The sequence below is a fragment of the Tuber melanosporum genome (assembly GCF_000151645.1).
Source record: "Tuber melanosporum whole genome shotgun sequence assembly, scaffold_5, strain Mel28".
Classification (NCBI taxonomy): Eukaryota; Fungi; Ascomycota; class Pezizomycetes; order Pezizales; family Tuberaceae; genus Tuber; species Tuber melanosporum.
In genome coordinates this window covers 1,254,230-1,280,873 of record NW_003299095.1, presented here as the reverse complement: position 1 = coordinate 1,280,873, position 26,644 = coordinate 1,254,230, and the positions used below count along the sequence as shown (strand labels likewise).

General features: G+C 48.1%; 11 protein-coding genes; 7 read left to right on the top strand and 4 right to left on the bottom strand.

Annotated features, from left to right (window-relative positions):
• Positions 1-209: 209 nt before the first annotated feature.
• On the top strand, positions 210-1,461 carry GSTUM_00008843001 (uncharacterized protein). XM_002840310.2 has 2 exons: positions 210-694; positions 746-1,461. The coding sequence occupies exons 1-2, from the start codon at positions 526-528 to the stop codon at positions 1,288-1,290; spliced, it is 714 nt and encodes a 237-aa protein (XP_002840356.1). The 5' UTR covers positions 210-525; the 3' UTR covers positions 1,291-1,461.
• Positions 1,462-1,532: 71 nt separating this feature from the next.
• GSTUM_00008842001 (uncharacterized protein) lies at positions 1,533-2,811 on the bottom strand. XM_002840309.2 has 4 exons: positions 2,677-2,811; positions 2,470-2,598; positions 2,258-2,390; positions 1,533-2,166 (listed from the first exon to the last, which is right to left on the bottom strand). The coding sequence occupies exons 1-4, from the start codon at positions 2,767-2,769 to the stop codon at positions 1,988-1,990; spliced, it is 534 nt and encodes a 177-aa protein (XP_002840355.1). The 5' UTR covers positions 2,770-2,811; the 3' UTR covers positions 1,533-1,987.
• Positions 2,812-3,597: 786 nt separating this feature from the next.
• On the bottom strand, positions 3,598-4,953 carry GSTUM_00008841001 (uncharacterized protein). XM_002840308.2 has 3 exons: positions 4,655-4,953; positions 4,213-4,587; positions 3,598-4,135 (listed from the first exon to the last, which is right to left on the bottom strand). Exons 1-3 carry the CDS (start codon positions 4,910-4,912, stop codon positions 3,935-3,937), a joined length of 834 nt encoding a protein of 277 aa, XP_002840354.1. The 5' UTR covers positions 4,913-4,953; the 3' UTR covers positions 3,598-3,934.
• A 389-nt stretch (positions 4,954-5,342) lies between these two features.
• GSTUM_00008840001 (uncharacterized protein) lies at positions 5,343-10,668 on the top strand (the record flags this gene model as incomplete). XM_002840307.2 has 6 exons in its annotated part: positions 5,343-5,684; positions 5,742-6,159; positions 6,210-6,997; positions 7,049-7,279; positions 7,343-8,931; positions 8,992-10,668. 6 exons carry the CDS (start codon positions 5,343-5,345, stop codon positions 10,322-10,324), a joined length of 4,701 nt encoding a protein of 1,566 aa, XP_002840353.1. The 3' UTR covers positions 10,325-10,668.
• Positions 10,669-12,140: 1,472 nt separating this feature from the next.
• On the top strand, positions 12,141-14,908 carry GSTUM_00008839001 (uncharacterized protein). XM_002840306.2 has 9 exons: positions 12,141-12,263; positions 12,358-12,408; positions 12,516-12,642; positions 12,754-12,919; positions 12,981-13,245; positions 13,298-13,311; positions 13,351-13,905; positions 13,961-14,528; positions 14,588-14,908. Exons 1-9 carry the CDS (start codon positions 12,224-12,226, stop codon positions 14,602-14,604), a joined length of 1,803 nt encoding a protein of 600 aa, XP_002840352.1. The 5' UTR covers positions 12,141-12,223; the 3' UTR covers positions 14,605-14,908.
• Positions 14,909-15,080: 172 nt separating this feature from the next.
• Positions 15,081-16,898, top strand: GSTUM_00008838001 (uncharacterized protein). XM_002840305.2 has 3 exons: positions 15,081-15,346; positions 15,406-16,232; positions 16,288-16,898. Exons 1-3 carry the CDS (start codon positions 15,170-15,172, stop codon positions 16,733-16,735), a joined length of 1,452 nt encoding a protein of 483 aa, XP_002840351.1. The 5' UTR covers positions 15,081-15,169; the 3' UTR covers positions 16,736-16,898.
• Positions 16,899-17,332: 434 nt separating this feature from the next.
• GSTUM_00008837001 (uncharacterized protein) lies at positions 17,333-19,474 on the top strand. XM_002840304.2 has 4 exons: positions 17,333-17,623; positions 17,704-18,599; positions 18,650-19,095; positions 19,188-19,474. The coding sequence occupies exons 1-4, from the start codon at positions 17,539-17,541 to the stop codon at positions 19,216-19,218; spliced, it is 1,458 nt and encodes a 485-aa protein (XP_002840350.1). The 5' UTR covers positions 17,333-17,538; the 3' UTR covers positions 19,219-19,474.
• Positions 19,475-20,055: 581 nt separating this feature from the next.
• Positions 20,056-22,347, bottom strand: GSTUM_00008836001 (uncharacterized protein; the record flags this gene model as incomplete). The annotated part of the gene is made up of 4 exons (XM_002840303.1): positions 20,056-20,568; positions 20,637-20,939; positions 20,989-21,322; positions 21,407-22,347. 4 exons carry the CDS (start codon positions 22,345-22,347, stop codon positions 20,056-20,058), a joined length of 2,091 nt encoding a protein of 696 aa, XP_002840349.1.
• A 946-nt stretch (positions 22,348-23,293) lies between these two features.
• GSTUM_00008835001 (uncharacterized protein) lies at positions 23,294-23,477 on the top strand (the record flags this gene model as incomplete). Its single annotated transcript, XM_002840302.1, has 2 exons — positions 23,294-23,412; positions 23,462-23,477. The coding sequence occupies 2 exons, from the start codon at positions 23,294-23,296 to the stop codon at positions 23,475-23,477; spliced, it is 135 nt and encodes a 44-aa protein (XP_002840348.1).
• Positions 23,478-23,479: 2 nt separating this feature from the next.
• GSTUM_00008834001 (uncharacterized protein) lies at positions 23,480-23,801 on the bottom strand (the record flags this gene model as incomplete). XM_002840301.2 has 3 exons in its annotated part: positions 23,480-23,580; positions 23,626-23,650; positions 23,710-23,801. 3 exons carry the CDS (start codon positions 23,799-23,801, stop codon positions 23,551-23,553), a joined length of 147 nt encoding a protein of 48 aa, XP_002840347.1. The 3' UTR covers positions 23,480-23,550.
• A 37-nt stretch (positions 23,802-23,838) lies between these two features.
• Positions 23,839-24,285, top strand: GSTUM_00008833001 (uncharacterized protein; the record flags this gene model as incomplete). XM_002840300.2 has 3 exons in its annotated part: positions 23,839-23,965; positions 24,021-24,058; positions 24,120-24,285. 3 exons carry the CDS (start codon positions 23,839-23,841, stop codon positions 24,198-24,200), a joined length of 246 nt encoding a protein of 81 aa, XP_002840346.1. The 3' UTR covers positions 24,201-24,285.
• Positions 24,286-26,644: the final 2,359 nt, after the last annotated feature.

The following is a 26,644-nucleotide window of genomic DNA, read 5'->3' as shown; positions in this document are numbered from 1 at the left end:
AAAGAAAAAAAAAACCCGAAACCGAGTGATGCCCAATCACATGTTTTCATGCACGTCCCCACACACAAAGACACCGCCAGGAACCTTCTCGCAAGCCTTGGCGCCCCCATACAAACGAGGGATAGCCTGCGTAACCCCTGCCCCCACATGATAACCACCATCATCCATCCCATCGACTCTTCTAGACGCTTCTTTATCCCTTGCGAACCCTGCGGTCGAGCGGGAGCTTACGCTGGCGGATCAATTACAGTGAAATTGGGTTAGGTTAGGTTAACGGGAAGCCTTTATATAACAACAATGGTTTTTGGAGGAGAGGTTGTTGCACTTACGATCGATTTCTGCTCTAACTTCCCGAGGAGGTGGAGGGGATAATACGCAAACGCAAACGGGAACCCGAGCACGGAACAGCACGGTAGACGACTACTCCTAAGATAAACGTTTCCAAAAAATCGGGGAAAATTGATTTGGAGAGAGAGAGACCGAGAGATCGAGAGAGTAATTGACTGCGAGGGGAAACACCAACGAATGAGAATTCCCTACGAAAAGGGTCGAAGCAAAGGAAGGGAAAACCATCACTACCGACCAGTGATGGAATGGAGCACAGATTTCCAACGAAAGCGGCCTCCAAGCGATGACCTGCTGGAGGAACAGCCCTTATCGAAACGTCTGGAGAAACTATCTCTCGTCAAAAAAGGTTCCTCCCCTGCTTCCCCTCTTGCCCATCATCAATTAACACCCCCTAAAGTAGAGCTTCTTAACAAACCCCGACTCTTCCCCACCACCACCCCCTCCAGTGGCACCCCCCTCTCCCAAACAGAAGCCGAAAGAATGGACGTCGACAATGTGATCTTTATCAAAAGTCTCGACGAAGAGATCGCGTCCTACGACTCTGAGGACGACCCGGACTCCCGGAAACTCATCTTCCTCTCGGACGTTGAGAAGCAGCTGACACGGGTTCCCTACCTGCTTGCTGAAAGTGGTGCCCATAGTGGTGGCGGTGGGGGGGGGGAGACGAGTACGGATTTGGTACTTTATTCGGTACCGAGCTCGTTGAGTGTTTCGGAGGAGAGGGATAGTGTTCGGCGAGTGATTATTGAGGCGAGGAACAGGATTCGGAAGAGACAGGCTGATGAGGCTGCGGCGGCGGTAACCCAAGCTGCGGGGGTGGTGATGGGGGGTGAGGAGGAGGAGGAGGAGAAAGGGTATGAGTGGGATTCGATGGAGACGGGTGGGGATATAGCAGGAGGGAGGGGTTTTTATGAGGATCCGGATGCTATGGACATTGGTTAGCTACCCCCTCCCCTCCCCTTCACGCATGCTACCCCTTTGAGATTATTTGATTGTTTGGGGGTGGGGGGTGTTTTTTGTTTGTTTGGTTATCCCCCCCGGCGTTTTACTATTTGCTGCTACTGCTACTGCTTCTGGTTTGCGTGATATTTGCTTTGGCTTATCTGGGGGGTTAACTACGATACTTGCACTACCGACATGGTAATAAAAACTAGAGGGACCTGCAGTTGTAACTAGAGGTGAAGTTTTTCTCTGAAAAATCAGCTCTTTATTTTCTCCCATCCAATACCTCCCCCCCGCCAGCCGTCCCATCTCCGATTTAAAAATTGCTGCCCATGATGTATAATACGTCTCCCCCAATGTAACTTTAAATGAAAAAACCCAATGCCCGCCCAAACAAAAGAGATCAGGTGGTAGACGATAAGACGAAATTGAAAAAGAAATGGTACGAACTTGCTTGAAACGAAAATGTATGGCTATGTGCATCCGTCCGGTAACCAAAAGCAAAAGGAGTAAAAGCGGGATGAGGGTCTAAAAGGGCAAAAAATTAAGAACACAGAACGCAGTGAGTGAGACGGTTTGAGAAACTAAATTTACAGGTAAATGATCCTTCCTTCTTTCTCCCGTCCTCTAGACGATATTACGGGACTCCAGAGTTTAATGCAACCTTCTGTTAAGACATAACAATCGGCCCTTTGGTTTAATGTGGGCGCTGCTGCGGCGTAGATGCCGGGACGGCAACAGGGGGAGGAGGAGCGGGCCCGCTGCTGCTACCTTCACCCAAGTGATGCGCTGGATGTTCTGCTGGGTCGACCTTTGTGGCTCCGATTGGGGGACCGCCAGAGTAAACGGGGGGTTCGGGATAGTTGGGATTGTAAGCTATTGGGCGCGAGAGTTAGCACCTCTCCCTCTTATCTATGATTCAACATCGAGCGATGCTTTAGGTCTGCGGTAAGAAGGGTTTCTGTACCTGGAGGCGGCACGGCATGCATTCCGTATGTATCATTTTCCTGAGGTTGCTGCTGGTGATAGAACGAGAAGTTCTCTTCGGGTCGTTGGAGGTTTGGTTCGAATTGGGCCCTCCGGGTCCGAGGTACTAGCCACTACACATCCCCAACACAATCAATTAACAATTACATCCCGCACTCATGAAAACCGCGACGAATAAGGTAAGAAACGTACCCGGTGATAGCGAAGAGGGGGCTGTCCATTCTTCATCCGGCGGTCGGCGTGATAGTACATTGCCATCATGAGTACGAAGAAGAAAGTCAAGATGCCAAAAAAGATTCCCCATTTAATTGCTCTTGCTTGCTAGGAAACATCATTCGTCAGTCAGTTAAACCCCATCGTCAAGATTAAAATGGGCGAAAGCGGACGCATCGAACTTACATCATTCCAATACCAACTCCTGTGAGGCCAATCATCGTCATCACGCCCATGATCCCTCTTCACCAGATCTAGCCATCGCTTAAGAACAGCCATGTCCGGTTGCGTAGGGGAAAAAGAAAAAAAAAAGAGAAAAGGTTGGAAACAAAGGAAAACAAAGGGAGCAGGAAATGTCGCGTGGGCAATTGTGAGGCCCTGAACTGACCCCGACAAACAGGGCAGGGGAAGGCTGGAAAATAACAACGCTGGAAAATTCGAAGGAAATCTAAGAGTGGATAATGAATGGGAGAAAAAAAAACGGGTCAGATGAACGTCGGTGCCCCGAGTTGAAAAGGCGGAAGGAAGTGTTCGAAAGGGTGTGGTTTACGAGTAGGATGAGCGAACGGATAGGTCTGAGGGACGGACGGTTAACTTATCATTAGTTCTACTCGAGTAGTTGAGTAGGGGTGTGGCTTTTCGCACTTGGCCTGGGCTTAGTCTAGATTTGGTAAAATAGAAGACTGAACTTGGTGTGAGACTTGGGTGTGATACACTAGTAGGGGGCGTTCGCCTCGCTCGGGAGTCGGGAGACTCTCAGATGTGAGAAGCGTCGTAACAACGAAAACCCAAAACGTTCCCCTATGTATGGTACCAAGAAATCCTCCAGATTCAAATAGGGAAATTATTTTGCTACATTGGGTCAAGTTTATTAGGGCTCAGACAGAGAGACATTAATCTGCTGCTTGTTGGAAATGCGGAAGTCTTGGTGTTTATGCCTAACTGACTCGTATCACAGCCTTTGCGTAACAAATTCCAGAGGACACTAGAACAGAATTTGATTTCGATATCCCGTATTTGTACTTGTAAATCGACAATTACAAAGACTAGACGCCACCCGACCCTCTCTGCCCAACCCTTCGAAGTCCAGTTATGTAAAGACTCTACTCCGAGCACCGGTACCGGTATTAGATCATAGTTTATTGCGCCAAGTGCAGAACCTGCAGTGCCCGGGCCAAGACTTCAAGGTCAACTGTTGCCTTGAGTCTATTATAAGTTAGTCTACCACTTGTCGAGACTGCGTTCCTGAGCATAGCATGACATGACATTTCTGGTTTCAGTGCGAATCATGGATCATACTCGTACACGAGAAAAGTTGCCAAAAAAAAAAGAGGGCCACAGACTACCGTATCGGTACGGTTACCGGTACTCAGCATGCTTTTTGAAAGAGAAAGAAAGAAGTGCGATGAGATAGTTGGCGCGTATCCCGATCTCTGAACTCACATCACAGGTAGCTTCCCGAAGAGAACCGTGATCCAAATTCGGCGGCTCTGTTCAGCATCTCCTTCTTTTGCGCGTGACCAATTCTACGACCCCCGGCGATATCCTTCTCGCGATCAAACGCGCGAGCACCAGGATCGTCCTCCTTTTCTCGAGGCCCCAGTTTCTTATGCTCCTCGTAAAGCGATTGAGAGCGATTTTTCTCCTAAAACCCCAGTAAATAACGATTCAGTATCGGGCAGATATGTATCGGGTTAAATCATCGCATAAGAGGGGTATTACATTGTATTCGCGAATTCTCCGGGCCGTCTCTTCGGCCTCGGCAGCACTGACACCATGCTTTCCTTCTTTTTCCTGTGTTTGTGTTGCTGGTTTCTTGATACCCATCACTTCATCGTTTAATCGCTTGCGTTTCTCCTCAGGTGATTCCGTCCACAGTGTATTGTCTCCCCCTGGCTTCTGGGGGGCTTTAGACCCCTTTCCCGTCTGAAACTTTCGGTTTCGTAGCTTGGTTGGATCGACTTTTGTTGTCCAATCCTCCGACTTTGGTGGAACCAACATCCATTCGTCACGTTTCGCCTTTCCGCCGTCGGAATTTTGAAACTTTGTTTCTGCAAACTGTGCCAGCCGTCTCCGCGCTGCCAATTCTACCTCTTCCTGTATACCGGTCGGCGCCCAGTTAGCTAATGCCCTTAACAGGTAAAAAGAAATAGGATTTCCTTACAGCTGACGCAGAGCTTGGAGGTAGGGCCGGCCCTATATCATCATCACTGATAGTCTCGTCATCACCGTCCTCGGATCCAGAATTTGGCTGTTCATTGAGCGGAGGCGGCGCAGGGCCTACTGTCCTTCTCTTTTTTATGTCCAGATCGTCTGGTGCCGACAGTCCGATTTTTGATGTTGCTGCGGCATTCTCCTCTTTGTCTAGTTTTCTCTTCGCAAGGATATGAGGGGGAATTGATGGGCCAACTGTTCCACCCATGGCTGCTGTTGAATGTGGTGATAATTTGTTGTGCGTTGAATGAGAGCTTCGCGGCTCATGCATGGGTCTGTCAAATTTGGGAATATCATACATAGAATTTAGTTTGGGCTCAGATGTGCGCGTGGGGTGGGCACATTTTAGAACATATCTCACCTCCCATCGGGAACAGATTCCACTTGTTGGTGGGAAAGCATCCGCAGCTTCACACTCGCATACCGGTATCCCAAGTACGTCACACGTTACCAGCAGAAAAACCAATATCAGATTTTAGGCAATTCTGTGGTGTTCTAGGTTTCCGGAAGATCTTGTTCGGTTGTTATCCGCCTGTTTGTTAACCCGGAAACATTTATTCCGAACGAAGGAACGATTTGGGCCTCCTCGGGGTGGAACGGCGAACTCAAGATATGCGAATTGACCCGATTTCCAATCGATGAGCTCGATACCGAACGAGAGCTCGGTACCCGAGACGAGCGAAAGTAGTAGAGAGGGCAACAGGCATGAGGTTGGGAATGTTGAAGTGATACGGGACTTGGACGAGGGGGAGCTCGAGGTGAATGGGGGTGTTCCGGAATCGATGACGAACACAACTACTTCAAGAGTTCTGGAATACCTGCAGGAGGCTAGGGAAGAGGGAAATGGCACGGCTTTTAAGGGATTTAAGCAAGCGAAAAAACCAACAGATAACGAACATCCAGATCTCTCGGACTCAATAAACGGCGAGACCAGCCCTGGTGGTTCTCTTTCTGCCCCCGACGATACTCCTTCAATACAAGTAGGTGCTATCTCTTGGCGGCTTTGCCTATTGATGGCTAATATCGGGGGCTCGTAGGGGTCAGTGGCGTCTTCACGCGGGAGTAGCGTTTTGGGATCTCGATTTTCACCTGCTCCGTCTCTACGGCCTTTTGACAGACGATTTCAGTCGCGGTTACAGCCTGCCTCACCCATAGGGTCGCCATCACCACGAGCTCTTTCACCCTCCCTCCTTGGACCGCATTCGAGGTCATCTTCAATAGGAGATATCAGTTTCGGCGAGGCAGAAGAACAGTCAGCGCCTTGGGATGTTGTTCGGTGGACCAAACTCAAGAAAATAAAAAACCAAGTGTTTTCTGAGGGAGGGAGGCGTAATTTTGGTACCCCTACATGCATCATTGCCTCTGCGACAATTGCGCTGGGAACCTCCAGGGGCATCGTTTTAGTTTTCGACTACAACCAGAGTCTTCAAGGAATAATAGGGCCCGGTACAAAAGGTATGCTTTGATATCTACACCTGAGTTATACCTCTGCCTAACCATTATAGCTGTCGAGCATGGAGCAATATCAGCTCTGGCCGTTTCTGCCGACCATACCACCATCGCAGGAGGTCACGATTCGGGGCACATTTTCACTTGGGAGTTGAACAAACCTAGCCAGCCATTTCTCCATATACCCCCTCTCCCTTTAGATCAGGTTGAGGGTCGAAAAACGGATGGTCACGTTGAAGGGGTTTCAGTAATTCATCTTGGGTTTCTTGGCACTAGACATACGGCATTGGTTTCTGGCGACGATAGAGGGATGGCATTCTCACATTTGGCGACTAGAGGGTTAGGCGCAGTTAGGAGGGTAGTAAAAACTACGCGTGTTCTAGGGCGATATCCATTTGACGTTAATCCGTCGCTCCGACCTCGCAAGCCTAGTTCGGTACTTGGGTTCTCAGTTCTCCCATTGGGGAACTTCCAACAAGCGACAGACACTCTTGGACTTGTGGCCCTGTTGACTCCTAACCTCTTAGTCATTGTTTCAACTACTCCGATTGCACAAACACAATATAAAGCTGCTAAACCCAAAGAGGTCGCAGCTTACTCAGCATTATCAGGGTGCTTGGCCTGGTATCCTTTTATGAAGGCGAGGCAAGCGGCTAATGGATCGAAATCATGTTTGAATGCGAGATTAGTGTATGCTTGGTCGAACATTTTGACTTTGTTAGAGCTTTCAGTTATTGAGACCGAGGACAATGACCCCACCCGCCCACCCGTTTTGGACTTCCGGCCTAAGAGTCGTTTCCGATGCGATGAAGCAATTGTTGCTGTACAGTGGATCAATCGTCAGGTACTTTTCGTGAATAACAGACATATTGGCCATTTTCTAATGGAGTTGTAGATAATTGGTGTTTTAACAATTACTCAGAGGTTGATAATTCTTGAGGATACTTCACTGAGAGCGACCGAAACGTTCGATCTGATGCCGAAGCAGATCTTGCATCTTGACATGTTCTCAGGGCAGCTGCATTCTCTGATCGACCACCTTGATGACGAAGGATCATCCCATCCACATGTGGCAGATGCCTTTTACAACAGCTTCAAGGCCTATAAAGGAAGGATGTTTCTTTTAGTATGTACTGTCAACTCTCCATTTTATACATATATTGGCGATGAGTAAACTAATTTCGGACAGTGTCAATACGAAGTTTTGGTTGGCGCATTGTCCAATTGGGCCGATAGATTGCTGGCTATGATGGAGGTTGGAGACTTTATTGGAGCAATACACCTTGCTACGGCATATTACGTTGGGGAGACCAACAAGTTGACCATCGGGCTTCCTGAAGATGCAGAATTACGGCATCCAATTGTAAGGGAAAGACTATTGGAGATGATGTCTGCGTCTCTTAGGTACGCCTTTGGGAAAAATCAAAAGTCTACTCAAAAGGAAGTGTTGGAGCGTGAACAATTGCAGGATTTAGCAACAGCGTGTTTCAACGCTTGCCTAGGTGTGGGTGCGACGGACTTTCTATTTGTTGAGGCTTTTGAGCACTTCGAACAAGGGTCTGTTGAAGGCATTTTCCTTGAGACACTAGAGCCGCATATATTGGAAGGGAGGATTCGATCTGTGCCACCGACAGTTGTCAAATCGCTCATCGCACACTACACTTCCCGCGAGTTCGACAGTCGGTTGGAGGAGATAATTTGTCATATGGATACAAGAACGTTGGACATTGACCAAGTAACGACTCTATGCAAGCAACATAATCTTTACGACGCGATGATCTACGTTTGGAACCGAGCGCTCGGCGATTATATTACCCCCATGATAGATTTGCTATCCCTCTTAATCCCTCCACCTCAAAACGGAGTTGAGGAGAGCGAGAGCTCTATGCATGCTGTAAATGCTCTGAAGGTGTTCCCTTACCTGTCCTACACTCTTACAGGCCGTGTATACCCTACGGGTGAGGATCTCTCGGAACCGGACGCGTCAAATGCAAAGGCTGCACTCTATTACTTTCTGTTTTTGGGGAGGACAATAACATGGCCTAAGCAGGGTGGCAAACCGTTCTATACAGGTCTTGTACCAAAATCGGAGCCTTCCTTTCCCTATCTCCGACTTATCCTCAAATTCGATGCGCCTAGTTTTCTAAGTGCTTTGAATGAAGCATTCGAGAACCCGTTTTTGAACGGTGCAGCAGATTCTGAAGACGCAACGTTCAGGCAAGATGTCTCCGAGGAGCAAGCCTTTTGCCAATCGTCTATGAATCGGCAGTATATTGTCAGCATTCTTCTGGAAGTTATGGGTTCCACCGACTTTCCACCCCAGGACACAATTTATCTGGACATGCTTATCGCAAGGAACATTCCAAAGTACCCTCAGTTTATACTACTTTCGGGGAGCGCTTTGCATCGTGTGATCGTTGGGCTTTGCAATTGTCCCGGCGAAGATATTGCTGATGACTGCCAGTTAAGCATTGAATATTTGCTCACCGTTTACCGCCCTCCCGATATCGATGTTCTAGTCGAACTCTTTACAAATGCTAAGTTCTTCCGAGTCCTCAAGTCGATATTCCGATCCGAGAAACAATATGCTAGGCTTACAAAAACATACTTTGAGGACGGAGAGTCACAGGATGCTGTTTTTGATTGTATCTGGGATTACCTGCGACCAGGTAGCATTTTGAACGAAAAACAAACAAAGGAAGTTCGCCGTGTTATCGAACAACACGCACGACAGCTGATGGGCATAGATTGTGCTCGGACGGCTACCATCATCAATACGTGTGCATGGATGTGATTTAGTCACAAGAATGACGCGCTGAAACTTATATACAGGGGCAGTTCCCTATATCTTCGGACAATCCTCGAACCTTCAGATACCAAGGAAGGAAATAATTTCAAGCGACCAGCGGTGACACAAAACGTGTCATTTGTAGAACTTTATATCCGACTTATGTGTGAATTTGAACCCGATCATGTTAATACCTACGTTGGCGGTCTTCAATCTGGAGACCTTCGATTGGATAAGGTATTGCCGGCAATGGAGAGCAGTGGGGTTATGGATGCCGCCGTCATGTTAATGGCTCGTGAAGGGGAGATACGAAAAGCCATGGATAGGCTCATAGTGCACTTAGGGACTCTGGAAATAGCCCTAGAAAGCCTACTTGTTGCGGCCGCAAACGCGCATGGCTCACAATCAAACAATGAGGCAATTTCTGGGAGCTTGCGTTCATTACAGAAGTATGCGCAAGTAGGTGTTTGGCTTTGCCAAGGCCAGATGAAAACTGGGAAACGACTACTCAAGACCATCAGATCAAAACACAGATCCAACAACGAGCCGCTCAACGAAGAGGAGCTGCTCTGGCTGGATTTCGTAGATACCGTTGCGCGTATAGCGAGGAACTGCATATCCATCCAGGGAGGGCCACCTGCGGGCAGCCGCACACCTAAAGAGGCAAATGAAACATTGAATGAAAAAGATGTCATAGAGATTGATAGCGAAAAAGTGGCCGTCTCGCTCCGAATGTTTGTCCAGACGGTATTCTCAGCGCTGCTCACCGCAACATCCTCCTCACGGACTGTCTCATTCCTACAAATTCTCCGAGCGTTCCTATTCCGTGCATCAAAAGCCTCCCCCTCTCTCGGAGACCTCCGTAACGTCCTCGGTGACATCTTTGAAGCCTACATTTACGAAGAGCAAATACTCGCCCTGGCGAACCGCCTCCTGGAAAAAGACTTATTCGTGCACGTCGACGAAGCCGCAACGCTCCGCCAAAAAGGCTGGCGCCCAGCAAATCAAACCTGCGAAGCCTGCAACAAGAAGCTCTGGGGCCCTGGTGCCGCTGGCGGTATATACAGTGCGTGGGAAAAAGCGAGACTAAGAAGCGCGCAGCGACTCGAAAGCATACGGGAGGAGCGAAAACTAGCTTCCGAAGGACCCTTATCTGCCATCGCGAGGGGGAAAAGCCGCGCGCGGGTGACAACCGATCTGCCGGAGGAAACAGGAGAGGCTAGCGGTGCTGGCAATACCGAGGAGGAAGAAGCAGGGGAGTTGGTAGTTTTCCACTGCAGGCACATCTTCCATCGGAAGTGTTTGGATAACTTACTCGCTGAAAATGGCCCTAGCGACGAGTGGGCCTTCAAGTGTATTGTTTGCAAGCACAATGGGTATTGAGGGGCTCACTAGCTTTCTTCTCTGTCTTTCTTGGTTCATATTTTTGTTTTACTTTGTATGTGATGGGATATCATGGTAATTACGCTGATTCTTTCTACTTTTTTTATCGCCGCCCTGCCCCCACATCCAGGTGCCGTTCGCATCGCCTCGGGGAAGTATGAGGTATGAGGTATGAGGTTGTGGTTGTGGTTGGGTAGCTGTATACTGTAATCTGTTCCAATGCCGCATCAGCCTAACGTGCTGTGGCCTGATGGTTGGTGTAATATAAGTTCTCAAGTTTTGTGGCGGCGTAGCTCTGGCGGCGCTTGTGCGGTGCGCTATGAACTCGCTCTGAAAATAGAAGGCATATATGGTACTGATATTTCCGTGCTTTGCGACCAGGCGTTTCTCTAGGAGTGCGCTGATGTATGATACAGTAGTCTACTCAGGGACGGCATTCCCCGTCGACCGGTCAATGATTGACTTACCATGTTTCTAAGAGCTTAGATGTCCATGCTTCGCTTGGTGAGACTACCAATAAGCGCTGAAGAGTGTGTATAATTATTCACTTCCTTTAAAGGCTGGGGAACTGGGGGGCTAGTCGATTGGGTGAACAGAACTTCGGGTGAGATTTTGCAACAAGAGCCGATCGCTAACCGTTTTAACTTGACCACTTCCACCACCCATAGCTTACAAGATCCACAGATGTCGTGGGGTGAGGTGGCAGCGTTGGGAACAGGTTCCAGAAATTCCATAAACCAGGGACACAATACGGTAGATAGATAGACCTCGGGATACTCATATAATAGCTTTCGCGTATCCATTGACTCGTTACAAAGCGGGATTATTACTAGTACGGAAGCCCATTTGAGGAAATTTTTAGAATATCATATCATAGCTCAAGCATTTAGACCAGTATGGTCGAAGAGTGATTTGAGGAAGCCTTCAGGGATAGAATTACCGGTAGGGATGGAATCAATTAGGCACCCAGAGCGCGATGGTGTGTCAAGTATCATACGGCTAGCGTGCGGTGAGGAAAGAAAAAAAACCCCATCCCTGCACCTGTCAGCGCAGCTAACCCAGAGTAGCGAAACCACAACCAAATACGCCCTTAGCGGGGGGACAAAACCCTGGCCATTTCCACTCCAGAGAGTTTGTCCGGGTATGTTACAATACAAAAGTACCAGTATTAGGGTTCTTTTCTTTCCCTTTCCACCCCTACCTCAAAGTCTACAAGTATCTTATCATATTATCTACAGTACTCGTATGATACTAAGTATGCCAATGGGATTCTCCACGAGAGGCTACCGGTAGGCTGCGGTCTCCTACCTGTACGGTAGACTACTCGTGCACAAGTGCAGACGATTCTTTAGACCAACCTCCACAGAAGCTAACAAATTTGGATTGTACTAGAGCAACCTTTCAAGTACTGTGGATAAAACTTTGCTCATGATAAGGTATTTGCTAAATTCTTTCGATTGGTATCATAGTTCGTAGAGAGGGAATTGAGTTGAAGATGTTTTAAGCTGGTTAAAGGGTCTTTTTCTGTTATAATTACCTACTTTGGCGCGCTAGGGAGGTTGAACCTCAGTGAAACCCTCCCGCATGGCGTCTGACCGGCAACCTGAAGTCAGAGTGCCGTCCTCAAATGCTCGAGTAAATTATAGTACCGGTACTTGTAGGGCTCGGGAGAAAAAAAAACAAAAAAAACATCCCGATAAGTGCTGACTAACCCCCGCTTTTGGCCAAATGCGGACGCACTCATTGGAGGGGGAGGGGATAAAGAAGAAAAAAATTCACCAAGAAAACGCACTTTCATCCTCTCGTCCCCTCCTCTTCTCACCACACCTCTCTCTCCCCTTTGCTCCACAAAATCTCCATCCTCCTCCCAATACTTTATAGGGAAAAAAAAAACCAAAAATGGAAGGAAAATACGAAGGCGCAATTGGTATCGATCTTGGTATGCAATTCCCCCTCTTCATTCATATCTTTTGACATTTCTCCTTGGTCTTGTTAAGTTCGTATGGCTAACCATGGGTTTTTCCCTTTCGCAGGTACAACCTACTCCTGTGTTGCCATCTACGAGGGTAACGGCGTTGAAATCAGTTGGTTCCACCTTCTATTGAGTTTGCTGGACTTTGACCCGGATGAAATTCGCAAACATAAAAATTATTCTCTTTTGCTAGCTGGACTGACATTCCTGCTCCGACAGTTGCCAACGAGCAGGGTAACCGTGTTACACCTTCTTTTGTTGCCTTCTCCGAGAAGGAGCGGTTGATTGGCGACGCTGCAAAGAATCAGGCAGCCTTGAACCCCAGGAATACTGTCTTTGATGCCAAGTAGGTTTCCCATGTCCTCTGACCTTCAACCCCCCTTCTTATATTTAGAGATCCTTCTTATGCAAAATTTCTTGGGGATTTTTTACTGACACATTTCGTTTCGAAACATAGGCGGTTGATTGGGCGTCGTTTCGATGAGCCAAGTGTGAAGAAGGATATTCAGTCATGGCCCTTCAAGGTCGTTGACCGTGAAGGGAACCCATATATTGAGGTTGAGTATCTTGGAGAGACGAAGCAATTCTCGCCACAGGAAATTTCATCCATGGTTTTGACCAAGGTGTGTAAACATTAAACCTTGATACATGAACGTATTTCTAACTTTTCTTGGTCATGTGTAGATGAAGGAGATTGCCGAGGCCAAGCTTGGACAGGCCGTAGAGAAGGCCGTTATCACTGTTCCTGCTTACTTCAATGACAACCAGCGTCAGGCTACCAAGGATGCTGGCGCTATTTCTGGCATGAATGTTCTCCGTATCATCAATGAGCCTACCGCTGCCGCTATTGCTTACGGGTTGGGCGCTGGAAAGTCTGATAAGGAGAGACACGTTCTCATTTTTGATCTCGGTGGTGGTACTTTCGACGTTTCTCTTCTTCACATTCAAGGTAAGTTCGTCTGGTGCAAGTCTTTTGCATTTTCGGCGGCTAATATTTTCAGGTGGTGTCTTTACTGTTAAGGCAACTGCTGGTGACACTCATTTGGGTGGTCAGGACTTTGATACTGCTCTCTTGGACCATTTTAAAGCCGAGTTCAAGAGGAAGACCCAACTTGACATCTCCGATGATCCTCGCGCTCTTCGTCGTCTTAGATCTGCCTGCGAGCGTGCCAAGCGTACTCTATCCTCTGTTACTCAGACCACTGTCGAGATCGATTCGCTCTCTGGTGGTCAGGACTTCAACACCTCTATTACTCGTGCCCGTTTCGAGGATATCAATGCTTCTCTGTTCAAGAGCACCATCGCACCTGTAGAGCAGGTCCTTAAGGACTCTGGTCTCGCTAAGTCTGCTGTCGATGAGGTCGTCTTGGTGGGAGGTTCTACCCGCATCCCTAAGATCCAGAAGCTGTTGAGCGACCTCTTCAATGGCAAAAAGTTAGAGAAGGGTATCAACCCCGACGAGGCTGTTGCCTATGGCGCCGCCGTTCAGGCCGGTATTCTTTCCGGCAAGGCTACCTCTGATGAGACAGCCGATTTGCTCCTGCTTGATGTTGTTCCTCTCTCTTTGGGTGTCGCTATGGAGGGTAACATCTTCGCCCCTGTTGTTCCTGTGAGTATATGGTCCCCTACTTTCACTTGTTCATCTGCTAACTGCTATGCTATAGCGTGGTCAAACTGTCCCGACTATCAAGAAGAGGACTTTCACCACTGTCGCCGACAACCAGACCACTGTCCAGTTTCCCGTCTTCCAAGGTGAGCGTGTTAACTGCGAGGACAACACCTCTCTTGGAGAGTTCACTCTTGCTCCAATTCCTCCAATGAAGGCTGGCGATGCTGTTCTGGAGGTCATCTTTGAGGTCGATGTCAATGGTATCCTCAAGGTTACCGCTATCGAGAAGTCAACTGGTAGAAGCGCAAACATTACTATCTCCAACTCGGTCGGAAAACTTTCTTCAACCGAGATTGAGAAGATGGTTCAGGATGCGGAGAAGTTCAAGTCTACTGATGATGCCTATTCCAAGAAGTTTGAGGCTAGGCAACAACTTGAATCTTACATCTCACGAGTTGAGGAGATTGTTAGCGATCCGACAATGAGCTTGAAATTGAAGAGGGGTGCTCGGGAAAAGATCGAGTCTTCTCTCAGTGATGCCATGGCTCAACTTGAGGTTGAAGATGCCAGTGCCGATGACTTGAAGAAGAAGGAGCTTGCCCTCAAGAGGACTGTCACAAAAGGTATGAATTTATTACACTTCTCGGTACTATAGAACCCCACTAATATAATAATTGTGTAGCCATGTCAACTCGCTAATTATTATTTTCTCACATTCCATCTATTTCTTTTGTTCTCTTATTCCCTTAGTTCAACTATTGGTTTTGTTTTAGTCCCCAAAAGTTTACGGCAGCTTCCTTTTTTCCGTGGGGTTTTGTCTTTTGGCTACTGGGTTGATCTATGGTGGTCGGGCTCAGATAATTGTGTCCTAACGAGTGCTACGGTATGGTAGTTAGGGAATCTGCACATAGAACAAAATTATGATTGCCTTCTCTTTTCCTTCTTTATGAAAAACTGTAGAATTAGAGACTCCAGCAGCGGGGTATATAGTTGACATCTCTTCATATCATACCAGTACCAGTAGACTGCTGTATTCATTGGTGCAAGATACCGCATCGATGAATTCGAGCAACCCTAACCCACTAGAATAAGGCTAGCTCTTGGCGAAACACAAGAATTAGGGACAGAACCTGCAAGCCCCAGAACCCCTTCCACGTTTCTACCTCAACGCTTCTATCATACTCGGGAGCTTCTCCCCTTTTCCCTTCCTTTCTTTTCCGCTTTTCCTAATATCCATCGCTTCTCTTTCCACCCTTCCAACAATATGCCTATCCCCATACTTGGGGAAATCTACTACAACGGGATCGATTCAGTACCATATCTATTACCAGTTCTTAAGTTCGCGCCGTGGATTCTTGTGGTAGTCGTCTTGAAGCTCTACTTCAACGGATACCGAAATAGAAATGAACGTGTGATGCACGGGAAGGTCGCAATAATAACAGTATGTTCACACACTCGACCACCTCCAGTAGGGGTTGGAGACTAAGCTCTAGGTGCTAGGGTGGAACATCGGGAGTAGGCGCTGCTGTGGTCAACGATCTTGCTGCTAGAGGGGCGCACTTGATCCTTCTTGTCCGGAACGTATCAGATGTTTTCACGGTTGATTACATCGAAGACCTTCGCGAACGTCACGGCAATCCCTTTATCTATGCGGAAGAATGCGACCTCTCGTCCTTACACGACATTCGTCTCTTTGCTACCAAGTTCATCGACAACACCCCCCCTCGGAGACTCGATATGGTCGTTTGTTGCGCCGGAGTGATGGCGCCACCGTATACCCCTCGGACTACAACTAAAGACGGAATTGAAGCGCACTGGGGATTGAACTTTCTCGCCAACTTCCAGTTGTTGAATATTCTTGCGCCGTGCTTGAGAGCTCAACCTCCGGACAGAGATGTCCGTATATTACTTGCTACATGTTCTAGCTATATCGCCGGCGACCTTGATCTTAATGACCCTCAGTTCTTCCGACGACAATATCCTTTCGGAAGACCATGGCTATGCTATGGAGCTTCGAAAATGGCATTGATGGCCTTCTGCCTTGAGTTTCAAAGGCGCCTAGATTCCTTTGTTCGGCCAGATAAACAGCCGAACAATGTTCGTATTTACAACATCGATCCAGGACTTGTACGCACCCCCGGAGCTAGAAGATGGATTACTATGGGCAGTCTCTGGGGACTGGGAGTCTATCTGGTGATGTGGCCGATCTGGTGGCTGGTTTTGAAGGATCCGCAACAAGGGGCTCAGTCATTTTTGGCAGCAGCCATGAGCCCAGAATGTGGGATGGGGGAGGGTGGAAAGTTTCTCAGAGAATGCCAGAACCAAAAGTAAGAGAGACAGCTCATTGTAAAGTTTGGCGTTGTGCTAACTAGCATTCTGCAGGTACCGCGCGGGCGAACTCTCTTCGCCGGAACTTGGAAGGCAGTTATGGGAGCTCGCCGAGCTCATGATCAAGGATGCCGAAAAGGCAGGAGCCATTAAGCGTGCCAAAGAGAAGGGCAAGAAAAAGGCTCAGGAAGACATGAAAGACGAGCTAAAGCCCGATGGAGAAGATAAGGAACTAATGGAGAAGATCCGCCAGAGAAAGGAGGCCCTTAGGACAGTATTAGAAGAGGAGGAGGCAAAGCAACACGAAGAAAGAGCCAAGGCAAAGCTTCCACCCTCACTTATACCTCCTCCAATATATACCCCTAGCAGGGGTACCAGAAGCAGAACGGGAGAGCTCCGGACCGAGGAAGCGAAAAAGGTGCCTATGGTGAAGATCGAGACGAAAGAAGAGGTGCGGGATACCCCTAGCAGGAACACAAGGAGAAGAACAAAAAAAGCTTAAGACAGACAATGTCTTTGCATGGAGTCTGATGCCTGTGAGGTATTGGGTCTTTTTTTCTCATAGAACGGCGTGTGTGTAGCATAAAACTGGAGTTTCTGTAGAGGGTTTCACTGCTTCAATTTCATTATTCTTTCCTTTGTAATGCAATGCAAGTGTGATACTGCGAGAGTTACTTGATGATAGCCCGGGGGGCTTGTTTTATCGTAGGATGGCTACATATATTGCCAGACCCTGTTCTACTGGGCTTGGCCGGAAACGGTCCTTCAGGTCATAACTTGAGAATTAGCGTGGATATTAATTTGGAACCCGTCGCCTGCTTGTGATGGGACCCCTCTCGATACTCCCAAGGGAGGTGGCAGTTTCTCCCCGCTGAAATTAGACTACATTCTAGAGGTCAGAGCGAAACAGCTGGAACGGAATACTGAGGCTACGGTTTATCACCATAAACATACCTGGCCATAACTAGACCCTTCTATAAGATTCGTTGGTGAAATGGTCACGTGACTCTAGAGAGGTTTCGGCGCATGACGAAGTTCCTAGAGCCTGGATCAGACCCACTACCCAACAACTCCGGGGGAGATAGATTACGGTACCACAGCAACACATTTTCCTCTCTGAACCTCACAAAAGCAAAGATAGACGATCTACCGGTACACTTCCTGGCTCACATCAGTACGGTGTTTCTGACAGAAGGAGACACCCGTCGCTCCAGTCTCTCATAAGTTTACCTTCTGGCTACCCTATTACTTCCAGTTTCCGGACAAAGGTTTCCCAGCCTCAACCACTGCACCCCGCTATTCATCATGAAGTGTCAGAAATGCCGACAGACTATAAGGCTTCACGGATCGTTAGAAGACCTCAGCCCGGCAGCGTTCAATCTCTTAGTTGGTAAGCTCTTTACCCTACTCCCTTACCGCTCGCACCCTGACAATTGCACGCCCAGGCTCATAACTCAAACCCGAGACTAGGATCCTCCGCAAACGAGCGTCCACACTCTGTAGACCAAGCATCTACCCCGCAGCGACCAACATATCCTCAGGACCGACAAGATGTTTACGAGAAGGCGAGCCGAAACTCCCCAGCCCCATTATTCAAACACATGGTTCAACCCAAGCACCCACCGTCCCTGACGGCACCACATTCCCGACAGAACTCGAAATCAATTTATCAAAACCCTGTGGATTCATACGTTATGCTATCGCAATCGCAGGTTGTCCCGCCAACACAAACTGCATCTCGCAGCACGGGAAGCTCTTTGCAAGCCGAATACACTATTGGGAATGACCATGATCAGAACGCCTTGTCACAGCAGATGAAGACCTCTGCAGTTTTGTTCGATATTTTATCTTCGAGGTCAGATATAGATCATCCGATATGCCAAGAGTGCTCGGAGATGTTGACCGAAGGGTTGGCTAAACGCTACGCAAATGTCACGAGGGAACGTGACGCATATGTAGATTATCTTAAGCGAGTCAATGCAGAGATACCTACAGATGCGGAACATGAAGCTGCTGCGAAGGAGCTAGAGGAACTGAAGGCTCAGGCTGCGGCTGAGTTGCGAGAGCTACAGGACATGGAGCAGGAGAAAGCGGATGTCGAGGCCGAAATCAAGGCTCTTGAGGAAGAGAAAATGAAGTTAGATAAGGAAGAGCAAGAGTTTTGGAGAGAGAAGAACTCCTTCTCGCTTCGATTAGAGGCTTTCCAGAACGAACGGGATGGGGTTAACCTCCAATACGATCATGACTCTCGGCAGCTGGAGAAACTGCAAAGGACAAATGTGTATAATGACACATTTTGTATTGGCCACGATGGGTACTTTGGCACAATAAATGGCTTGCGGCTGGGAAGGCTCCCCAACCAGCCTGTGTGTAACCCCCCAAATGAATACCATTTCCTAACTTACACAAAAAACAGGTAGAATGGACCGAAATCAACGCAGCCTGGGGCCAAACCCTTCTCCTCCTTGCTACCATCGCCGAAAAATTAAACTTCACCTTCGACTCCTACCGTCTAAAACCCATGGGCTCTTGTTCTAAGATAGAAAGACTCGACCCACCCACCAACCCCGCCAACGAACCCAAGATCACAGTCCTAGAGCTCTTTTCATCCGGTGACCTCCCGCTGGGCCGGATGTTCATGCACCGCAAATTCGACCAGGCGATGATGGCATTCCTGGAATGCCTCCGCCAACTTGGCGAGTTTGTCGAGAGAACTGATTCTCAAGTGAAACTGCCGTACAAGATCGTCAAGGAGAAGATCGGGGACAGTTGCATCCGCCTTGCATTTAACCAGGATGAGGCATGGACTAGAGCGTGTAAGTACACCCTCACTTGCGTCAAGTTTTTGCTGGCGCACACCAGGTTTGTTCCCCCCTCCCCCTCCCCACTAGTCACTGCATCACTTTGGTTGCCGTTGCGGATAGAGCTGACATTTGTGTGGTTGGGGTGGGCAGTAATGCGAAGAGGGTAATGGATAGGCCTTGAGTGATAGAGCATAGTGGTGTAAAGTTCCGAATAGAAGTCTTCCTTCCTTTCGTTTCTTCTTGCTCTTTGTTCGGTGGGCTCAGGTCAAGGCAGGTTGTGATTTTGGGACTGGCTGTAATCCAGTCATATTACGATGTAATAATATAGACTCCTGAAAGCTTAAGGTTGTGTATTGAATACCCCTTGCTCTTCGTTATCGGGTACGGGGGCCACACTACTGTACATTACAATGGTATACTTTATTTTTATAAGCTTAGTTGAGCTCTCCTGCACAGTAACCATCAGCATGGCGCCCAGATTTGAGGGTTGAGGAGTACCGATGGATGTATGATAACATCACAGGTTGTTAAAATAATCCCCTACCATAGAATGCACCTCTCATCGCCACCACCACTCCATTGATAACGCCCGTCACGGTACAGTACACACCGTGAGTATATAAACTCGACACAAGAGCCCCATGGTGACCTGCGATAGTATACCTCCCCGCCTTCCGTGACGTTGCATTTTGTGCTCTTTATGATACCTCAAGTCCCGCGGTTTGCTTGAGGGCGTGGATTTTATTTTAATCGCGGACACCTCTTGTCGTTGGTCCGTGGGTGCGTGGGGGGGGGGCAATGGTGCTGGTGGTGGTGTGTAGTGGTAACTCTGGAGCTGGGTTGCGCGAGTGATGGATTGTGGCTTTGAGTGTGTTGTTGTTTTTTTGGGATATAGATTATTTAGATGTGATAGCATGAGACTTCATAGTTGGATGTCGATTGCATAATATTATTATTATATCCTGTTGTATTATACAAACATCCGCACCCCAACGATGTACTTTATCCACCCGCCGCTCTAATTATCATACAAAACCTTTGTCCAATCAAACTCCTCCCACCCCTTCCTAAAGCCCTCGACCCTGGTGTCCTTGCCCCTAACCCAGCGTCCCTGTCGCTTAATAACGTCAGGCGGACACTCCAACATCCCGCCCACCAACTCTCTCACGAACAAGTCGCCCTTGGGCCAGCGATTTGCATCCTCAATGACATGGCCCATCCCGCCGTTGATCTCAAACCATACATGAAAGTATGGCATCTCCTTGACCAGCGACCTGCGGAATGCCGTCTTGCCTAGTCCTGAGCGCGCTTTCGCGAGAGTGTCTATTATTTTTTTGTGTTGCGACCATTCTTCGTCTGCTGAGAGGATGGCTTCTTTGAAGTAGGCGGGGGCCGTGTCACCGAGCTCTTGCGGGAGTGGGATGGCAGTTATGGCAGTGTGCCGCTTGCGTTCGGGCGACGCAGCGTTTTCGTAGAAGAGGACGGATTGGTTTTTGGAAGCGTAGTGGCGGATTAGGGATTTCATGAAGTTCTATGATGGAATGTTAAATTTTTTTCCTTAAAAAAAAAAATAATTCTGTGATGGGTAAGGGGCCCTACTCTGACCTCCTCCCATTCGTCGTCATCACATTCCATCATGTTTACCCTATGCTGGATGGGGACGATGACTGCTCCGCCCGGCGTCAATTCTGGTTCTGTGGGGAGGGTTAGGTAGACTCTTGTTGCAAGTGAGACTACGGGCGCGATGGGTGGTTTGTCCTCATGTTGGCACAGGGGACAGTTGTCGAGTACCTTCTGCATCTTCTTGAATTCGCTAATGGCCATGTTTTTCAGGTCGACTTCGTTCCTTTGAACTCGTTTTGCAAGGCGGCCGGCGTTTTCATCGAGGTAGTCGAGGTTATCCTGTAGATATTAGTATAGGCGTGATTAGGGATGGCAAATTAGGACCTACATCGAATTTGGCATCTCGTGAGATTCTTTCTGCCAGGAGCATGCCTTCACCACCACGGACTTGGCCTCTGGTTCGCTTCTCTTCCCGGACCATGTCGTCTAAGCTCATATCGTCCTTTTCTACAAGCTTGCCTTTCTTTCCCTCTACTACTTCCCTACCGACTCGCCCCCCTAAGCCAGCTAGCATTCTTGAATCCATGGCGGATAGGACTACAACTTCTGGCTCCTTCTTGTTCGCCGCCATAGCCACCGCCATAGCCTCGTTGAACTCCCCCTCCATCACGGCAGCCTTCGGATCACCTCTCAGTTGTGCTTTCATCAGAGCAGCCTGCATTCTGTTCAACGTAGTCTGATCTAAGGGGGTCGTGGTCTTCGTATTTGGAACAGTCTCAATAACCCTCCCCCGGGGCAACTCAGACCCATATCTTTCCCTCTCTCTCGACTGCCTAGCATTCTCCTCGGCCTCCGCCTTCTTCATCCTCTGTCGATAAAGCTCCCCGGTCGGCTTCTCCTTCACATCCTTCCTATCTTTCCCATATGTCGTCCTCCTCTCCAATTCAATCTCTTCCTCCCGTGCTTCGTCAAACTCCTTTAGGTTGCCATACCTCTCCAACGCAACACTCTCAACATCCCTCCCCTCCTCCTTCGCAAACTCGTAACACCTCTTCAACTTCACCATCCGCCACTTCGAACCCGCGTCACCAAAGGTGTACGTTACTTCCTCCTCCGTCTCATCAGCGTACTCATCCAGTGACTTCCCTTCCTTCAACTGCGTATTCAATTCATTCCTGTGAATTACCGGTCGATAGTCCGGCTTAGCCACTGGCTTTAGTGTAGACTTCCCCGCCCCTTTCTGTGTGTAGTCGATGAAGTCGGCATCGGGCTCCTGCATCCAGGAGTCGCGTGTGAGCGTAGGTTTATGAACGGTATCGGGGACTTTCGAAAAGTTGGGCATTTCCGGCCCCAGTGGGTCTGCGGGTTCCCCTTCTCTCCTCCTCTCGGTAGGGGAAGGAGAATCGACCTTCCGGGACTTACGATGATGACGGTTCCGATCTTCGTCTTCATGGCGTGAACGTTTTCTTCTGTGGCTATGGTGATGACGGTCAGAGGAATCGCCCTCCCGCCTACGGTGGCGGTCCCGGTCCCGGTCTTTGGATCTCAATCTCGAACTGGGTCTTTCGCGGTGGGAGTAGTGGTGGGATTTGTGGTGGTCGGAACGGAGCTCGGAGCGGTGGTGTCGGTGGGAGCGCTCACGGTCATTCCGCTCGCGGCCGCGGTCTCGGGACCTTTCTCGTTTTCGGTCTCTTCGGCTTTCGCGGCCGTGAGTACTAGAGGCTTCTTTCGGGTCCTCGGTGTCCATTGCGGGAAAGTTTTGGGAATGAGGTTGGGGCTGTTGGGACCTTGGGATTTGGCGTTGCGAGAATTTGAGTACCGTAGTAGAGGTGTTGTCCCGGCTGCTGTGGCTGGAGCCGAATGCTTGGCAGCGTCACAAGGTTTGAACTTTGGATCATAACTTAACACTCGTCCGGCCTGAGCTAGACCTAGAATCAGGTTCCAGATTTGTGTGATAGCATGATTCTTCATCGCTTTTACCCACTATCATAATTATGATACCTCCGGTTTTTTTTGCTATACTTCTCAGGTTCTACAACTAAATTTACAGCATGGTGCCCAAATTAACAATGGATCGTATTCGGCTCGCAAAGGAAAACACTTTGGATGTCTGATGGTTTTACCAACTATCCTGCCTTCCGATTCTTGTGCAAGTATCGTTCTCAGACTCAGCCTCCCTACTCAAAGGGATCCCTAGGTTAGTCTTGTAATACCGGTAAATTAGTTGAAACCCCTCTTGTATTGAGTCCTCTGATTGCCTATAACTCCAGAACTCTTCCTACAGGACCCAGTTCATGATACACCCAAAGGTGGATTTAACAGTCTAGTACTAGCGCCCCCAAAAACTTAACGGTGCGGAAACTAGGAACCACCTCGTATGAGAGATTTTTATCGTTCTCAGAGAAACTCTTCAGACTAAACCCTCCCGAAACAGCCAACTCACTGCAAGAGCTGCTGTACTCGCAGACTACAGCTACACCGGCAGATGCCGCCCAGGCAGAAATCAAGTTCTCTACAGCACTGTAATTTACAGCACAACCACTGTTCAACGAGTATTGTTCGCCGTGGTGAATGAAATGTGACGTCAGGCACTCGCCATAGAAACAAATTAGCCGATATTTAGGGTGCCCCAACCTTTATATAAACAGCATGCCCACCACATTCGCAGTTGTAAGTAGTTGCAGGAAAGGCCCATGATCCCAATCAATCGCGAAGAGTATCCAGAATGGCACACTGCGAGACAGGCAACACTGCTGGAGAACCCGTGTCGAGCGTTCAGTCGGTTTTGGAAGGAGCTGTTAAGGCGACACAAGTTGGTTTATTCTTCCTCTTGTTCTAAGAGTATATCTCACCATCACCAGAATCTCGACCCAGTAAACAACATCTGCGCATGGCTCAATGCCTTCCACGTATATGCCGACGACCCCGCGCGCATAGTCGAAGCACAGCACTACTGTGCCCACATCACCGAAGGTGCATCCTCCACTTCTCCCTCTCTGCTCTTCCCGGCTGACAGATCCCGGACATCCGCCAATGCGTAATCTACGACTCTCCCGAAAAAAACGCCCGCCTGATCGGCGTAGAATATATGATAACCCCACGCATCTACGAATCACTTCCGGCAGAAGAGCGCAAGCTCTGGCACTCCCACGTCTTTGAAGTAAAGGGCGGGGTGCTGGTCATGCCGAATCCACCGCTCATTCCAGAGGCGGTGTGGGAGAAGGCTGAGACCGCGGAGATGGAAGAGTTGGCGAAGCTTTATGGGAAGACGTACCACCTTTGGCAGGTGGATCGCGGGGATGAGGTGCCGTTGGGCGCGCCCATGCTCATGGGCAGCTTCTTGAAGGAGACGAAGGGGGTTGAGAGTGCGGTCAACGGCAGGAACAGGAGGCTCGGAATTGATAGGGAGAGGAAGGTGAGTGCTAGGAAGCATATTTTCGAGCCGGGGATTCATCCGGGTAAGTTTCCTTAAGATCGGGGGTGCATTTTGGCGGGGGTAGGATGGCTGACGGGGCGTAGATTCGGATCAATGGGATCACAGCAAGCATCCTTAGGTCGCATTTTGGCAGTGATCCAACGAGTGGTCTGGAGTCGCCCTGAGAGAGGGTCTGTTTTTTTCTTCGAATTCTATTGCCTCTATCCACTCTACGTGCTCGATTTCTTCCGGAGAATTGATCGTATCTCTACTCTTCGTGTTGTGACCCCTCCAGAAGAGGGAACCCATAGGGTAGGTGACCTCTAGCAAGAAGCATCGGTATCAAAATTCGGCGTGCAAAGCACCAAAGACTAAAAACTAAACCACACACATGGAGCGGTCTTTCAAATAGCAACCTAGCAAGCTTTTAAGCTTGATATCATTATTAAAAATTAACTTCATTCACTCACGGAAAGTTTTCCTCATTTGACGAGTCAACGGGAGACTCCAAGCCCCCTCTAATATACAGCCTTTAAGCTATGTTGTCTCACGAGCAGTAACATCGCCTAGACGAAAGTCCGTAGAGGTGTCAGCGCTGCTTGGACGCCAATTCGAGACGGCTTTCTGGGGGGCACTGCAGGGTTAGGGTTTACGGCTTGAAATATTGGTGTTGCAACGCGTATGTTTAGCAGGTAGCCTTTGGTACTCGGATATGGATGTAAAAATCGAGTATGCGCGGAACCGGGTTATTGTTGGAAGTATTAAGCTGGCCAGAACAACTGAAGAGATCGACAGCCTCTAGTGTAGAATAACCCAGACCAAAACTTGGCAGACGCAACACAATCCTGATGACAACAGTATGATGTTAGAGTGAGAATGATTTACAAAAACCTGATTTCTTTAGTGAATTATGATGACTTGTCAAAGATAAATGAATAGAAAGTGATAAAAATAAGAGAGTATGAACTGAAGCAGAAGCACTTTCCAACAAAGATTTTGAAAACTCTCTTCAAGTTACACCGAACGCATTTACAAATAAGTCATTCCAATCACACTACGAATAGTGATACCAGCACAATTGAAGGAGCAGCAGAAGTCTCTTTCGATGATAATATTCAATGGCGTTACGAAAACCTTCAATCAAACAACTATGGAATACCAACTTTACAGAGGAGACAAGGCGACTTGAACTCTACTGGTTATCCTACCAGTTCCAAATTTACTGTAAGTATAACAAAAAGAATTAGTAAAAATGAAACTAAAAGTTGGAAAAGGTAAGCGAAGTGAAGTACAGGAGAGAGAGAGGGGGTGGGAAAGAGAATGATGGATATGATGATAAGGACAAAAGGGAGGAAGAAGAGAGAGAGCGAGTGAGAGAGAGAGAGAGAGAGGAGGGCTTGCTAGAAAGAGAAGGAGAAGGGGACTCAGCAGAGAGAGGAGGGGACTTGGGAGAGAGAGAGTCAGTAGAGAGAAAAGAAGGAAGACCTCAGAGAGTAGTGAAGAAGTATTAAATTGTGACGGCGACCGAACGTGATACTATTCAACGGCTCTATCGCCAAGGTAGATGGACATATCACAAATTACATGAAGAGTTCGATGTACCAATAGGAAGCCTCCATCGTGTTATCCATTATTATCCGGTTAGCTCTCAAGGTCATACTACCAATACACGAGAACATAAACTGATTTTTACCATGCCAATTAAACAATAATTGATTGAAAAAGCAACTAAAAGTTCCTACAACCATTACCTACCACTCACTGAGATCACCAAATTGGTAGGCATAAGGGTATCAGATTGTACTCTCCGTCGAATATTTCAAAGTGAGGGCTATAACTACCTTATTGCTCAAGTAAAGTCATTTTTGAAAGGTGAAAGCAAAGAGAAACGGCTGGATTGGAGGCTTACCTTTCAAGATTGGAGGGAGTTGGTCTGGAGTAATGTCATTTTTTCAGATGAGGCTGCCTTCAATTGTGGTCAGTTGTTAGGAACGATTTGGGTGACTTGTAAGCCAAGTGAAGAATATTATAAGGATTGCTTAGTACCTAAGTTTTAGAAACTTACTACAGTGATGGTTTGGGGAGCAATTTGTGGAGCACAAAAGTCCCAGCTAGTTATTTGGAAAACAGAGGACTGGGGAAAAATCTCATTGGAAACCTATTTTCAACATATCATCTATTCTATCCTTTTTCCATGGTGGAAGCAACTTTGCCAACGGGAGAGTTACTCGGACTACATCTACTTTCAACAAGATGGAGTAACAGCTCACCAAGCAAACAAGACAAAAGCTGGTCTTAATAACCTTGGTATTAGGCAATATGTTTTTCCTTGGCCCGCAACATTGTCAGATATGTCACCAATCAAAGCAGGCTGGAAACCGATGAAGCGAAATATTACATGACGCAATCCTAGACCAACAACTGTGTCTGAATTACGCTCTGCAATTATCGAGGAGTGGAATAATCTAACCCCTGAATTCATTCTTTGATATACGTCATCTATGACTGAACGTATTCATGATCTTATATTAGCAAGAGGTGGTCATACGAAATGGTAAATTTTACTCTATTTCTTATCTTATATGTGATCTCAATTATTTTTCCTATAATAGTATTCTTCTATTGCTTA